At 54.8% G+C, this 13,692-nt stretch overlaps 1 protein-coding gene across 7 annotated transcripts in view; it reads left to right on the top strand.

Annotated features, from left to right (window-relative positions):
- NAP1L4 (nucleosome assembly protein 1 like 4) overlaps positions 1-13,692 on the top strand; it is a 47,364-nt gene that overhangs the window by 17,015 nt on the left and 16,657 nt on the right. For 3 of the 7 annotated variants that reach the window (XM_013993988.2, XM_005660587.3, XM_013993989.2), the window contains exons 2-7: positions 2,509-2,540; positions 3,186-3,244; positions 6,852-6,951; positions 9,121-9,262; positions 9,469-9,555; positions 11,055-11,186. In XM_013993988.2, coding sequence (XP_013849442.2) covers positions 2,527-2,540; positions 3,186-3,244; positions 6,852-6,951; positions 9,121-9,262; positions 9,469-9,555; positions 11,055-11,186 — 534 coding nt within the window. In that variant the 5' untranslated portion in view covers positions 2,509-2,526. 7 annotated transcript variants of the gene reach the window in all.

The raw sequence follows: 13,692 nt of genomic DNA, 5'->3' as shown, positions 1-13,692 counted from the left end.
AGTCCTATCCAGACAGTGAGGTCTGTGCCATCGAGGAGCCGTGAACTCCTGCGTGGGTCCTCCTGCAGCTCCCCTTTCCCCCTCTGCCCAGAGAAGCAGCTCACCTGTAGCAGCTGCAGTTTGCCTGAACCATTGCAGTTTTGCTGCTCTTCCAGAAAAGCTTTCTTCCGGGCACCTCAGCCTCCACCTCTCATTTAGGTTGTTGGAAACTCACGTCCACATCTCAGTAGCCAGGTGACCTTGAGTCCCCCTTCCCATCCTCAGTGTCCCCTCCTGTACACTGGGGATGTCCCTCCCTGCTGGAGCTGTTGTGGGTGTAAGATGGGGCCTGTCGCCTGGCACCTGCTAGTGGGGGGTGGCTGGAATCAGGTGTGTGGCCCTCCATTCAGCCGGGGGACAGCTCCTGCAGGGGAGCAGTTGGTGTGAACGTGGTCCTCAGCAGCCTCAGCGGAAGGTGCTGTTGCGTCTTTTTGTTGACAGTGGAGAGTTTAATTATGTAGCCAAATTATAGTTGGCTTCAGTCTGTAACCAGTTTGGCGGTCGGTATCCTGGACCCATTCCTTCTCTTTGACCCAGGCGTCCTACAGTGACGCTGCTCTTCCTGCTCTGTGGACAGAGAGTCACTTGGGAGGGTGAGCTGTGTAAAGGCATGCCCGTGTAGACGCTGTCAGAGGCATGTCTCGGAGGGGAGAGCTTCGGGGTCTAACAGCTGGTAAAAATTCGCTCTTAAAGTGTTGTCACCACATATTGTTTTGAAGACCTGCCTGTCTCATGTTCTGCAATATAATATGTTAAAAAGCAGAATATAAGCTTAGGAACACCCAGGTGCAGTTGTACGTGTGTGGGAAACTGCAAGTGAGCTGAGCTGGGGAGTGGAGGGATTCCGATTTCTGTGTGCAGTGACTCTGGACTTGGCGGAAGGTGATGGGGCTCCTTGAGGGGGGGTTTCCTTCTGGTTTTCTTTTCTTTTTTTGTCTTTTTGAAATTTCTAGGGCCGCACCTGCGGCATGTGGAAATTCCCAGGCCAGGGGCCCAGTTGGAGCTGTAGCCACCAGCCTACACCACAGCCACAGCCACACCGCATCTGAGCCAGGTCTTTGAGGTTCACCACAGCTCACGGCAACGCCGGATCCTTAACCCACGGAGCAAGGCCGGGGTCGAACCCGAGAACCTCAAGGTTCCTAGTCAGATTCAGCAACCACTGAGCCATGACAGGAACTCCATCTTTTTTTTTTTTTTTTTTTTTTTGGTCTTTTGTGGTTTGTCTTTTTCGGGCTATACCCGCAGCATATGGAGGTTCTCAGGCTAGGGGTCACATTGGAGCTGTAGCCGCCGGCCTACGCCAAAGCCGCAGCAACATGGGATCTGAGCAGCGTCTATGACCTACACCACAGCTCACCGCAACACCAGATCCTTAATCCACTGAACGAGGCCAGGGATCGAACTCGCATCCTCATGGATGCCAGTTGGGTTTGTTAATCGCTGAGCCACGACGGGAACTCCTCCATCTGGTTTGCATTTACTTTCTTAGCTCATTTAGTTTTTTGAAAAAGATAATGTAATGTTTATGTAGTACTTTGAATTTCTAGAGTAATCAGCGTGTTTTATTTAGAAACAAAATAGCCTAAGAAACATGCAGTTGAGTTGGAGGCCAGAAAATTTTCGTTCCTAAATTCCCGTTGGAGCTGTTTTTCTTGGGTTACTGAAGGGTTATTGTTTTGTTTTGACCCCAAAACACTGATTGAGGGGATTGTGCTTTGCTCAGATACCTAAGAATGAGACATAGGCCACTCGTCAGCCTGAAACCACCCACCCTCCGTGGGACTCTGCAGTACATTTACTGCCTCTAGGGGCGTCATCACCAACCCCGACTCTGGCTATGCGTACTCATGTCAGATGCTGTTGAACAAGCAGATGCTGTAGAACCAGCCTTTAGTGTTTGTAGGTGGAAAGCCCCCTGATGTGGAGGTGATGCTTCTTTAGATGCGTCTGTGACAGTGGGTTCGTATGGAGTGTCCCACGGGTGTCTACACTAGCACCGCCTCCTCAGTGCAGAGCTCGCAGGGTGACCAGAGGGACTGAAGCAGCATCCTGTGAGTTAGAGTTTGAGAGGCGGTGTGAACTCCAGGAGATGCTTTGAACTGCTCTAAAAGGATGGGCCTAGCATACTAAGTGGTCCGTTTCTCAAAGGCAGATAAGGCAAGTTAACGTGGATTGTCTTCGTCTGAGTCTGGTCATTGCAGTGCCAGCTGTAGAAAAGCCTGAGTGAGAGGTGCTTGCGCTGAGACACGGAGATGCCAAGTGTCTGATTGATGCGGCTTGGCAAGTGCACGTATCCAGGCAGCCAAACGCCATTCACGGTCTAGAACGCTTCCGCCACCCCAGAAAGTTCCCTGCTGGCCCGCAGGGGTGCCTTACGCCTGCGGAAAATCACTGTTCAGAGAGTAATTTGGAGGCGGGGGGGTGTTTGTGAACATTTAGTAATGTTAATTCTTTTTTAATTTGTAGGAGATAAAACACATTCAGATGGCCGATAACAGGTAAGGCAAAACAAACTTTGTTTATCGGGGTTTAAATTTTAGTTGGTGAGCAAAAGCCAAGCCCTATTTCAGTAAACACATTAGATGCTCCAGCATGTGGCTCTTTTCCCCCCTTTGTATTTGAGCGAGTGAAGAACTTGCCTTAGATACGACAAGAGTCCCAGTGTTGGTCTCAGAACTTTCGTGGGAAGTGATGGCTTTGACACCTCCCGGGTGGAGTCACGGGGCTGTCCAGACACGGTACCAACACTCTGCAGCCTCCAGGAGCCCAGCGAAAGGCGGGTTGGTGGCCTGTTCTGAAGGTCGCATTTGGTTATGCAGAGCATTTGGTGTGGTTTATGGGGTGGCAGGGGGTTGTGTCCAGGCATCTTTGAAAACCGTCAGACCTGTCTGTTTTTAAAGACTTTGTGGGGCCTCTCCCAGAGGCCCCGTGGGCGCCGTGTCCCAACAGCTTGGTGAGGCGTCTTTTTTAAAGTACCCGAGGGAAGTGTTTCATAGGCTGCACACGTGTGTGTCTCGTGCTCTTGGGTGCGAATCTGAAGTCGCCGCAGAGACACCTCTTAGTGTGTTAAATAAGCAGTGCCCCTGTGCTCTTTATCTTTAGAACTTCCTTTAGAATAATGCCTTTAAGACAGACTGTTTCAGCTTTTCAGATGGGGTTCCTTCAGAGTCCTTGGAAGCTGCTAAAAATGCAAGTAACACAGGTCAGTTCCCTGCACACAGAAGGGTTAACCGTTGGGGAGTTTCATGCAGAGCTCGGGGTGCCTACGCCTGCCCACCTGTCCCAGTGAAGCGCGTAGTCCAGGCACACGATTTCAGCAAGAGTTAGAGCGACTGAAATGAAACCAGGACTCCCTGGTGGCTCAGCGGGCTAAGGATCCAGCAGGCGCTCACCCTGCTGTGGCGCGGGTTCGATGACTGGCCTGGGAACTTCTGCATGCCATGGGTGCAGCTAGAGAAAAAAAGTGAAAATAAAGTGCTTCGTTACGTTTTTATTATAGGAGCTGAAACCGTGGAAGTAAAGTGAAGGGCACGCAGGTGCCACCTGCCAGCAGCCCACATGGGCGCCCAGTAGCAGACAGACTCTCGGGCTTCCACCTGGGCCTTTGCTTCTCGCCCCCGCTTCTGAAGCACATCCAGATAGCACACCAGCTGGGTGTGGTCGCCAGTCCATAGATGTGTGGGTTTTCCTCCATCTTCTGGCCTGTGTCTGGACCTTCTTCCCCCTGAACTGCTGGAAAGCAGGTTGTACAGATTCTGGCTCTTGAAATGATGGGTGTCCATTTCCTGAAAGCGCAGATTAATTCTCATAACCACGGTGCCATTACCCCACCCGGGAGCTGAAATGTCGACACGCCTCGGCCCTTCTTCTGTGGCCCGCCTCACATCCAGATCCAGGGTCGGCTGAGGTTCCTGTCTTGTGTTTGGTTCTGTCTCCTTTATTCTAGTGCCCCCCCCCCCCCCCCGATTCCCTGCCCTTCTCACAGGGACACAGAGCAGGCTGTGCGCCCCCCCGCCCCCGGAGACGCCCACACTCCGGGCCAGTCTCCTTGTTCCCCCCTCCTTAGACTCGGGGAGGCAGTTGGGCAGGACCACCGTGTAGGCGGCCTGGTGGAGCGGGAGGTGCACTTAGGCCCGAGACGGGGCGCCGGGGTGGATGATGAGGGTCCTTGTCGTAAGTAGGCTGCAGGGCTCCCCGTGGGAATCGGGTTCCCCATAGGACCTTTTTTTTTTGTTTTTCTTTTTGTCTTTTTAGGGCTGCACCCAAGGCACATGGAGGTTCCCAGGCTAGGGGTCGAATCGGAGCTGTAGTTACTGGCCTACACCACAGCTCACGGCAACGCCAGTTCCCTGACCCGTGGAGCAAGGCCAGGGATCGAGCCTGCGTCCTCATGGATATTAGTCAGATTCTTTCCGCTGAGCCACAGTGGGAACTCCCCCATAGGACTTTGGCATAGGGGTTTGGGCCCCCTGGGTGGTCCTTGCTGAATCAGTGATGACATTGGTGGTCCCTGAGGGTGTTTGAACAATTCTCCCAGCCTTAGTAACCTATTACATCTATTAAAGAAATACTTCCCTGCCGCCGCATTTTAATGTCACCGTAGACGGATGGGTTAGCTTTATCATTTCCCATCATTTCTGGTGCGAAAATTGTCCCATTTGGCCAGTGCGGTCCTTCTAAGCGGGCCGCTGTGTTCCCATCAATTCTAAGCACTTTCTAGCTCGGAGACACAAAGGATGCTTCCGTTTCCTTGAATGTTTCTTGCCCTGGTCCTGGAATCTACCACTTAATGCAGGAAGTCCTGGGTCTTTTTTTTTTTTTTTTTTTCCCACTTTAACTTAAAAAATTATTTGGGAGTTCCTTTCGTGGTGCAGTGGTTAACGAATCCAACTAGGAACCATGAGGTTGCAGGTTCGATCCCTGGCCTTGCTCAGCGGGTTAACGATCTGGCGTGGTCATGAGCTGTGGTGTAGGTCACAGACGTGGCTCAGATCCTGCGTTGCTGTGGCTCTGGCGTAGGCCGGTGACTACGGCTCCGATTAGACCCCTAGCCTGGGAATCTCCATATGCCGTGGGTGCGGCCCTAGAAAAGGCAAAAAGACAAAAAAAAAAAATTATTGGAATATAGTTGACTTACAGAGCTGTGTTCGTTCAGGTGTACAGCAGAGTGACTCAGTTCCACATAGAGAGCCGTCCATTCCTTTTCAGATTCTTTGCGCATGTAGGTCACTGCACAGTATCGAGTGCATGTTCCTGTGCTGTACAGAGGTCCTGCAGCCCGTTTGTATTAGACACAGCAGAGTGTACATATCAGTCCCAGGCCCTCTCTGTCCCTCCCTTCCCCATGTCTCCCCTTTGGTAAACCTAAGTTTGGTTTTAAAATCTCCGAGTTTCTGTTCTGTGAGTTCTATTGTATTATTTTTATTAGATTCCATGTATTAATGTTCTCATGATATTTGTCTCTTAGTTGATTTGGTATGATAATTTCCAACCATGTTGCTGCAGATGGTGTTCATGCTTTTTGATGGCTGAGTAGTATTCCACTGTGTGTACACACAGACACCATCTTTTTTAAATTTTGTTTATTTATTGCCTTTTTACGGCCCCCTCTGCAGTATATGGAGGTTCCCAGGCTGGGGGTCAAATCGGGGCTGCAGTTGCTGGCCAGATCCAAGCTGTCTCTGCGACCTATACCACAGCTCATGGCAACGCCAGATCCTTGCCGGGGATCAAACCTGCGTCCTCGCAGATATTAGTCGGGTTCGTTTCTACTGAACCACAGTGGGAACTCCAATGGACATTTAATTTAGATTGCTTTATTTGGGGGGCGGGGGTGCTGTGCCCACCGCACGCAAATGTTCCCAGGCCAGAGATTGAACCTGCACCCCAGCAGTGACAACGCCACATCCTTAACCTGCTGTATCATCAGGGAACTCCAGTTTTGTGTCTTTTAGTGGGGAGAGATATTTAAGACCCAAAATACAGTTGCCGTCTGTCACTGTTTTAGGCCTTTCGGTGGCCAGAGCTAGAGGTGTGTGTTTGTGCGTGTACATGGTATTTGCATTTACACACGCATCCAGTTTCTATATGTGCAGTTACCACCATGAAATCGCCTGCCCAGGGCTTCACGTTAGCTGTCGTGCTTGGGGTTAAGTGTTCAACTGGGTGGCCTCCTCGTACTCGGCTCGCCCACACCGCTGTCCTGCACAAGCCTGGGGAGACCTAGGTGTGGGCTGCCTGTCGAGCCGGGCGAGGTGCCGCTGAGTTTGGGTTTCTGCACGCTGTCGCTCAGAGGGCGTCGCTCAGCACACTCCTGTCTGGCCGCCGGGAGTCGGGGTGCTGGGTGGGGGCTGGGCGGGCTGCATGGCCGAGGGGCGGGTGGTTGGGGGCAGAAGGGGAGGCCAAGGGCACCCCTCGGAACTGGCGGGCCTCCTGCTCCCTGGGCTCCTTGATCAGGGTTGCAGGAGGCCGCGGGCACCTTGTCCCTGTCCTTCGCTTCTGTCCCTGTCCTCCCCCCCGTCCCTCCGCTGTGGGCCTGGGGAGAGAAGGCGCGCGACAGAGACTCAGCTGGACCTAGCCAGTGTGACAGTGTCCTCCGTTGGGAGACGGGCTCAAACAGCCGAGGAGACTCTCAGGTCGCCAGCCGCCTGCCTGAGTGATTCAGGTCTTTGGCAGTAGGGGGTTTTGACACGGTTGTAAGAAGCCACTTGGCCAAGCTCGTAGGTAGGTGTTGGTGGTTTTCGACTCTTGACTGCCGCGTGGTGGACATGTTTTAAATGTTTCGGCCTTTTTGTTTAAACTCTTCATAGAAAAGCTCACAGACCAGGTGATGCAGAATCCTCAGGTTCTGGCGGCTTTGCAGGAACGACTCGACAGCGTCTCACACACTCCTTCCAGCTACATCGAGACGTAAGTGTGCCGCGCCCGAGGCCTGACTCAGCTCTGGGGCGCAGAGAGCAAGCCCCCCCCGGCTCCCGGGGCCGGGAAGGAGGGTGTTTTCCCGCAGCACTCGGGGCCTGCCGAGAGCCGGGGAGGGGCGGCACGGCGTGGCGGTGCCTTCCGGTGGCCGTCGCAGCGACCTCACAGGTCACAGGAGTCAAGCGGCCCGGGAGGCTTAGTGGGGAAGCCGGCCTGGGCCCTGGCAGCCCCTGGAATGCTTTCTCGTGGGGGGCTCCTGGTTGGCCACGTGAGCCTGCCACCCCCAAACATCACTTGTTTGGAAGAGATCTGCCTCCTGCTCGTGTTGCACAGGGGAGCGACGCAGATGCTACCTTGGGGCCTGGGACAGCTCCCTGCAGGGCCCGGCTGCTCCGGGGCCTCCCGCGGCCAGGGCAGGGCCTGGTCTCAGGGTCCCGCCCTCTGCTAGCCCCCGGGCGGGGCTCCGCCGTGCTCTCTGTGTCTCTTACACTGGGGAGGGCACGCTTGGCTGCTTTGCTTGTCTAGAGACTTCTCCGGGGCAGCTTAGGGGGAGGCTTTAGAGATTTCTGCAGACTGATGGGTGGGCTTAGAGTGGCGATGGAGGGGTGGTTCCTAGTCTCCCGGCTTCCGAAGCTGGCCCCAGGGGATGGCGCTGACCGGGAGGACGTGTGGGGCGGGAAGAGAATTAGCTCCGCGGGACGTGCCGGCTGCGGGGAGCAGAGTGTGTCCTTCCTGTCACGGGAGGATTTGAAAGTTAGGAAGTACGTTGCAGTTGTGTAACTAGTGGAGAGCAGGAGTGTAGACGTTAATGTTTCGATGCTGCTGACTGCGTCCTCTGCTGCTCCCTTGCTCTCTTCTCCCGGCAGTGGTCCTGGAAAGGTGAGCGGCTGGGAGTCTCCCCGAGGCCCTTCAGCCACACTGAGGCTGCCGGGCCTGATGGTCTCAGGACGGGGGTCCTTAGTGGTGCTCGGCTGTTCCAGCTGCCCCTCCTCATCTGTGGGTTCCAGGGGTTCTGCATCTGCAGATTCAACCAACAGGGAATCCAGAATATGAGGGGGACGTTTTTCCAGAAAGTTCCAAAAAGCGGAACTTGAACTTGCTGCGCACAGACAGCTGTTTACCTTCGCGTTTCCGTTGGCTTTGGCATCATAAGTAATCTCGGCTGATTGACAGTGTGGGAGGATGTGTTCGGGGTGTCTGCAGCCTCCACCCATAGAAAGGGGGTGAGCGAGCGCCTCTAGATTTTGATCTCTGCGGGTCCTGGAACCAGTGCCCCATGGTAGCTGTCTTTTCTAAGCTGCCTGGTAGGTTCTGGGTGCTGTGAGACTGGTGCCAGCTCTGCCCTGTAGGACTCACCCCAGGTGGTAGACTCGAGGCATGTGGAGTTTCCGTGTCAGGGATCAGATCACAGCTGTGGCAGCACAGGACGCTTTAAGCCACTGTTCCGGGCTGGGGTTGACCCAGCATCCCAGCCCTCCAGAGGTCGCACCAACCCATTGCGCCATAGCGGGAACTCCTAAGATGTTTTTGAAAAGGTGGAAAGATAACCAAAGGCTAGGAAGCCCTCAGCTGTCTGACTCTAGAAGAGAACCCACGCCTCGTCTGTGGGGGTCTGTGCCCTTCCTGTGGCGTCCCCCACACCGGGGGACAGGCCGTTTCAGGCCCCCATCTTGTCATCATTCCCCATCCTGCACTTTTACACATGAGACCTCTGGTCCCTTGAGCACGTAAATGCTTGGCTGTGTCCTTGGGATGAGCTCTCAGGGTAGGTGGAAAGGAGTTTGCCAGGGTTCGTGTTGCCCTCGAGAAGGATGGTGAGTCAGGGGCCTGCGCCTTCGGCCCCGCCGCACCTGGGGCTTTTGTTGGAATTGCCGGCCTGGCGAGTCAAAACCGGCGGGTCTCCCAAACTTGGCTGCTTCTCCACACTTCACGAGGTCGGCGGGTTATTCTGTTCGTTTTCCTCCGCGAATGATCCTTCCCGCTTCCTCCTCCCACTGCCGTGCTCCCTGGGGTGGGGGGCCGGCTGTAGAGACTTTCAGGAGCTCTTTCCCGTGGCGGTGAGGACGCTCCTTGTGTGCCCGTCTGGACTGACTTCCGTAAGAGCGCGCGCTGCCTTCGGTTCCCGCGTGTGGATGTCTTCTCTCTGCTCCGTCTCTTTAGTTTACCTAAGGCAGTGAAGCGAAGAATCAACGCGTTGAAGCAGCTGCAGGTGAAGTGCGCTCACATAGAAGCCAAGTTCTACGAGGAAGTTCACGACTTGGAGAGGAAGTACGCGGCGCTGTACCAGCCTCTCTTTGACAAGGTGCGGGCTGCTAGCCGGTTGACTTCGTCCCCGCACGTCTCTGCTCCTGCAGGGGTCCCGTGGGGCCGGCCCGTCGCCGCCTGTTCTTCTTTAAGCCCTGAGACGAGTCCGTTTTCAGTCTTGTGTACATCGTCTACAAGCTTCTTATCCTAACTCCGATTTCCCAATAACTGGACATAACTAAGAAAGTCTCATTTTTTACTTAGAGAAGGGAGTTCATCACGGGTGACGTTGAGCCGACAGATGCGGAGTCGGAGTGGCACAGCGAGAACGAAGAGGAGGACAAACTGGCCGTGAGTCTTTTTATGAGTGCGACCGGGGCGCTCTTTCCCTGCTGTTAGAAATGAGACCGTTTTGGTGGCTTTTAATCCTGGGCAGAACTTGACGAAGACAAGAGCTCCTGAGAGCAGGGGCTGCTTCACCTTAGGCAGGTGTTCCGATTTCTTTATGACAGCGGAACCGAGCGGCCTGCAGGTCTGGCGTCCACGTGGCCTGTGGGTCACGCTTCTCAGTCGGCGTGGCGCCTCCGCACAGCCCTGCGGTGAGATCAGGGTTGCGGAGCCGGGCTGAAGGCACCAGGAGGAGTCTGGGTGGAGAAAGCAAAGGCCCAGCGTGGGGGAGTCCGTGGGGCTGGTCTCGGGGTGGGGGCGCTGTCTGAGAGAGCGTCCTGCTCGAGGACCAGCAGTGACTGTGAGGGGGCCCCGGGGCGTCTTGTCACTTGAGGAGGGTAGATTCCGGGTCCTCGGGGCGACGTTCCTGGCCGTCGCCTGCTTGCAGCCTTTTCTGGTGATGGGTACGTGCCATCCCAGCGGCACGGAAGGTCCCCCCACAACCAGTGAACTTTGTCGGCCTGATTGTACATGTGGGAGATGAGAAGCGTTTCTATCCTATGGTGTAAACCTTTCGGGTTGCTTTTTTTTTTTTTTAATGTTAGTTTTGGTAGACATGTATCTTTTTAGATTTTTTACAGATAGGTAGACTCCAGCATGGTAAAGCCATGCCTGCAGATCAGTTTTTGGCTGCCCCTGTTATTTCAAAAGCCCCTTGCAATCGTGCCATCCCAAGACGCTCACATCAAGGTCATGACCTTAGAGGAGGCTCCCTCCACGTGGCCGCGTCGCCGCTGTGATGTTTGCATGGCGCTTCCGTCCTGACGTCACCGTGTAGTTGGACATGCACCTTGGTTGGCAGCTCCTTGTAGTGAAGACCGTGGGGTGTCCATCTCGTGGTGATTGTCCCGCGGTCCAGCGCTGGACACCCTTTCCCAGGTTGGGGGCATCGTATCGGCTCTTTAGATTTGTCTCCCTTGATCTGAAGTTATGTCATGGAGTTACATCTGGATTGAATGCCTTCCTTAAATGCTTTGTTCCTCAGAAACATTTGAAATTGTAACACGGTTCAAACTATGGCACCGTGGGGAGTTCCTGTCGTGGCGCAGTGGTTAACGAATCCAGTCAATAACCATGAGGTTGCAGGTTCGATCCCTGGCCTCGCTCAGTGGGTTAAGGATCCGGCGCTGCCGTGAGCTGTGGTGTAGGTCACAGAGGCGGCTCAGGTTCAGCATTGTTTTGGCTGAGGTGTAGGCCAGCAGCTACAGCTCCGATTGGACCGCTAGCTTGGGAACCTCCATATGCCGTGGGTGCAGCCCTAAAAAGCCCCTCCCCCAAAAAAAGACCGAGGGATCTGGAAGTTTACGCAGGATGCTGAATTTATGTTTGTTGTTACACCATTGAACTGTGTATAAATGTGGCGCATCGTGGTAAGTGTTTTCTTCTGCATCTTTATTTTCTAGGGAGACGTGAAAGATAAAGTAGTCATAGCGGAAAAAGAAGCAGCAGCAGCAGAAGAGCCAAACCCCAAAGGAATTCCGGAGTTCTGGTTCACCATCTTCAGAAACGTCGATATGCTGAGTGAGCTAGTGCAGGTGGGCCTCCCCACCCGTGAGCGCGCAGTGGGGTTTGGCGGTTGTGGGCGGATTGTGGCTGGAAAGGCGCCTGCTGAGACCGTGGCTCGGAAGGGTAGTCGAGGTCCCACCGGGAGGCTGGGTCACGGCCGGAGCCCCGGCGGCCCTCCTGCTGCGGTCCTCGTGGGAAGGCCTGCCTCGGCGCCGCAGCCGGGCTCCGAGTTGCTTTGCCTCCTATACGTGCTGCCTCACTCCAGCAGGCAGCGTCCAGACCCTCTGTGTCCCACTGTGACGTGAGCAAGCCATAAGGGGAGGTGGGTAGTGTGTGTACGCTGCTCGCAGGCGCGGGCACGCTGGCTGGCACACACCCAGACTTCTCTGTTGATGGATTTTGAAGTGTGAAAGGGGCCTGTTGTGCAGCTTTGCTGCTCGGGCAAATACGTAAAAGTCGCCAATGTTTCCTCTTAATGGGACCAGCCAAGCTTGCTGTTTTCGCCTTGCCCCGTCAGGCTTTCGGTGATGAAATGGTGAACCACCTCAGTGGTAACAGACGGGACTTGACTTGAGCTGAGTTAGGGTGGCGGTTGCCGTAATCCAGAAATGGTCCTGCTCAGAAGTCCACAGAGGTGGTCGCGTCTGCAGTGGGCTTACTCCAGACAAGTGGGCCCAGGGCTTCTGCATCAGAGCGCAGCCCCAAGGGGCCTGCAGATGGCTGTGCTGCTGTTCGCCGGCTCCGGGAGCTGCCTGCGGGTCTGATGCCCACCCGCGTCCCGGAACTGCGGGAGGAGGAAGGGTGCGCCTTTCTCCTCGCCGTCCCACTCCGGGACTGTTTCAGATGCGTGGCACGGAGGAGCCTGTGTTTTCTTGTCCACACTTCTTTTTCACACGAAGGGGTGTGGGGTAAGGATGCTGGACCCTGCTTTTAAAAGACTAACACGAGCCAGAGGTTTGTTGGAGAAGTGGAGTAGCATGTGCGGGAACCCAATTCTCACCCTGGCTGTGTGTCAGGTGCACCTGGGCAGCGTGAACACTAAATAGCAGGAGTTTGGGGGTTTGAGCATAAGCCCCGTTCTCCTCACTCGGCCCCGTGATAAAGCAACAAAGGAGGTAGCACCATCCGTGCCTCCCCCCCACCAAGTCCGAGTTCCAGGCGTCTGTAGAAGCGCTCATGTGAGTCCCGTGTGCCCCAGGGGTTGGAACCCCCACATCAGCAGAGAGATGGAGAGCAGAGCATTTAGTGGGTGTACCCAGCACTCGGGCGTCCTCTGGGAAATACAGCTTCAGTGGGTCTGGGTGCAGCCTGTGGAGCTTCGTTTCTAGTGTGCCCCCAGGTGCTGCGGGGGGGCACCGAATAGGGGCAGGGACGTTGGATGTAGGCTTTGGGGGGGCAGGTTAGGTGACTCGATCGGATAACCTGGCTCCTGTGTTGCCTGCCAACTAGTTATTAACCTGGGGATGCTCTATCCGTAGCGTTTCCCTGGTTTGGGGGTGATGGTGTGGTCAGCCGTATTTAATGGAGCGTCTCTTCCGTTCTCCCCAGCACTTCTGTATCGGTGTCGGTGCTTCGGTGTTGAAGCCTCGGAGTGTCTCACTGCCCTTTGTCTCAGGCTGTAAAAAGATGCGGTGGTGTTTTCTTGACTCCTTTAACGTGTGGCGAGTGATGAGATGTGGTCTGGGCTGTTTCTAACCTGCAGCAGGTGGTGGTCATAGGTTCCACTTGGTCACACGTTGTGTCCCAGAGGCAGGCTTGGCTCTGGGTCCTTGGGTTCTCTGATGGCTGGGGGCAGGTGGTTTTGAAACCTGGGGGGAGTGGCTTTCAGTCAGTCCCAGAGTTGCTCCTGCTGTTGGCCCTTTGGGTCCTTAGTTTTGAGAGTCTGCTAATTTAGGGCCTTCTGTTGTGCTCTGGGCCATAGAACGTTCTTGGCCTTTAAGGTGCGTGGCTGGTTGAGGAAATCCAGGACGTGATAGTTATTTTGTGAGTGTGGAAAAAACAGCAGCGGCTGCTGCTAGTTTGGGATGCGTTTGAAGGTCGCAGCGCCGTGAGATTGGAAAACATACGAGTGAGACGTTGGTCTTGAAACTGCAGGGATGGGCCAGATGCGAGATGAGCAGAATCTCAGAGCCTGTCGCTGGGCTCTGGAGTTGAGGCTTGGCATCTCGTCCTGATGTGGCTTTCTTCAAAGCCGACTGGGGTTACCTTGTGTCTGAAGACGTGGCCGGGTACCTCTGTTCATGCTGTTTTTTGTTTTGCTCCATACAGGCTCGGTCCCTGGCCCGGGAACTTGTGTGTGCTGTGGGCGCAGCGCCCCCACACACCCAAAAAGTTAGCGCTTTAAAATGCTAGCCATCCTCTGACAGCACTGGGGTTTGCCACAAGCCTTCAGTTTGCAAAAATGCAAAACATCTCTGAAGCACAACAAAGCAGCATGCAGTAAGCAAGGTGTGCCTGTGGTATAGAAAGAATTTAAAATTGGGAAGTTGGTGGTTATTAGAGCCTAATGGGACCTCAGGAAATGTTTAAGTCCAG

This window comes from Sus scrofa, chromosome 2 (genome assembly GCF_000003025.6).
Source record: "Sus scrofa isolate TJ Tabasco breed Duroc chromosome 2, Sscrofa11.1, whole genome shotgun sequence".
NCBI lineage: Eukaryota > Metazoa > Chordata > Mammalia > Artiodactyla > Suidae > Sus > Sus scrofa.
This window is presented reverse-complemented; position numbering and strand designations above follow the sequence as displayed.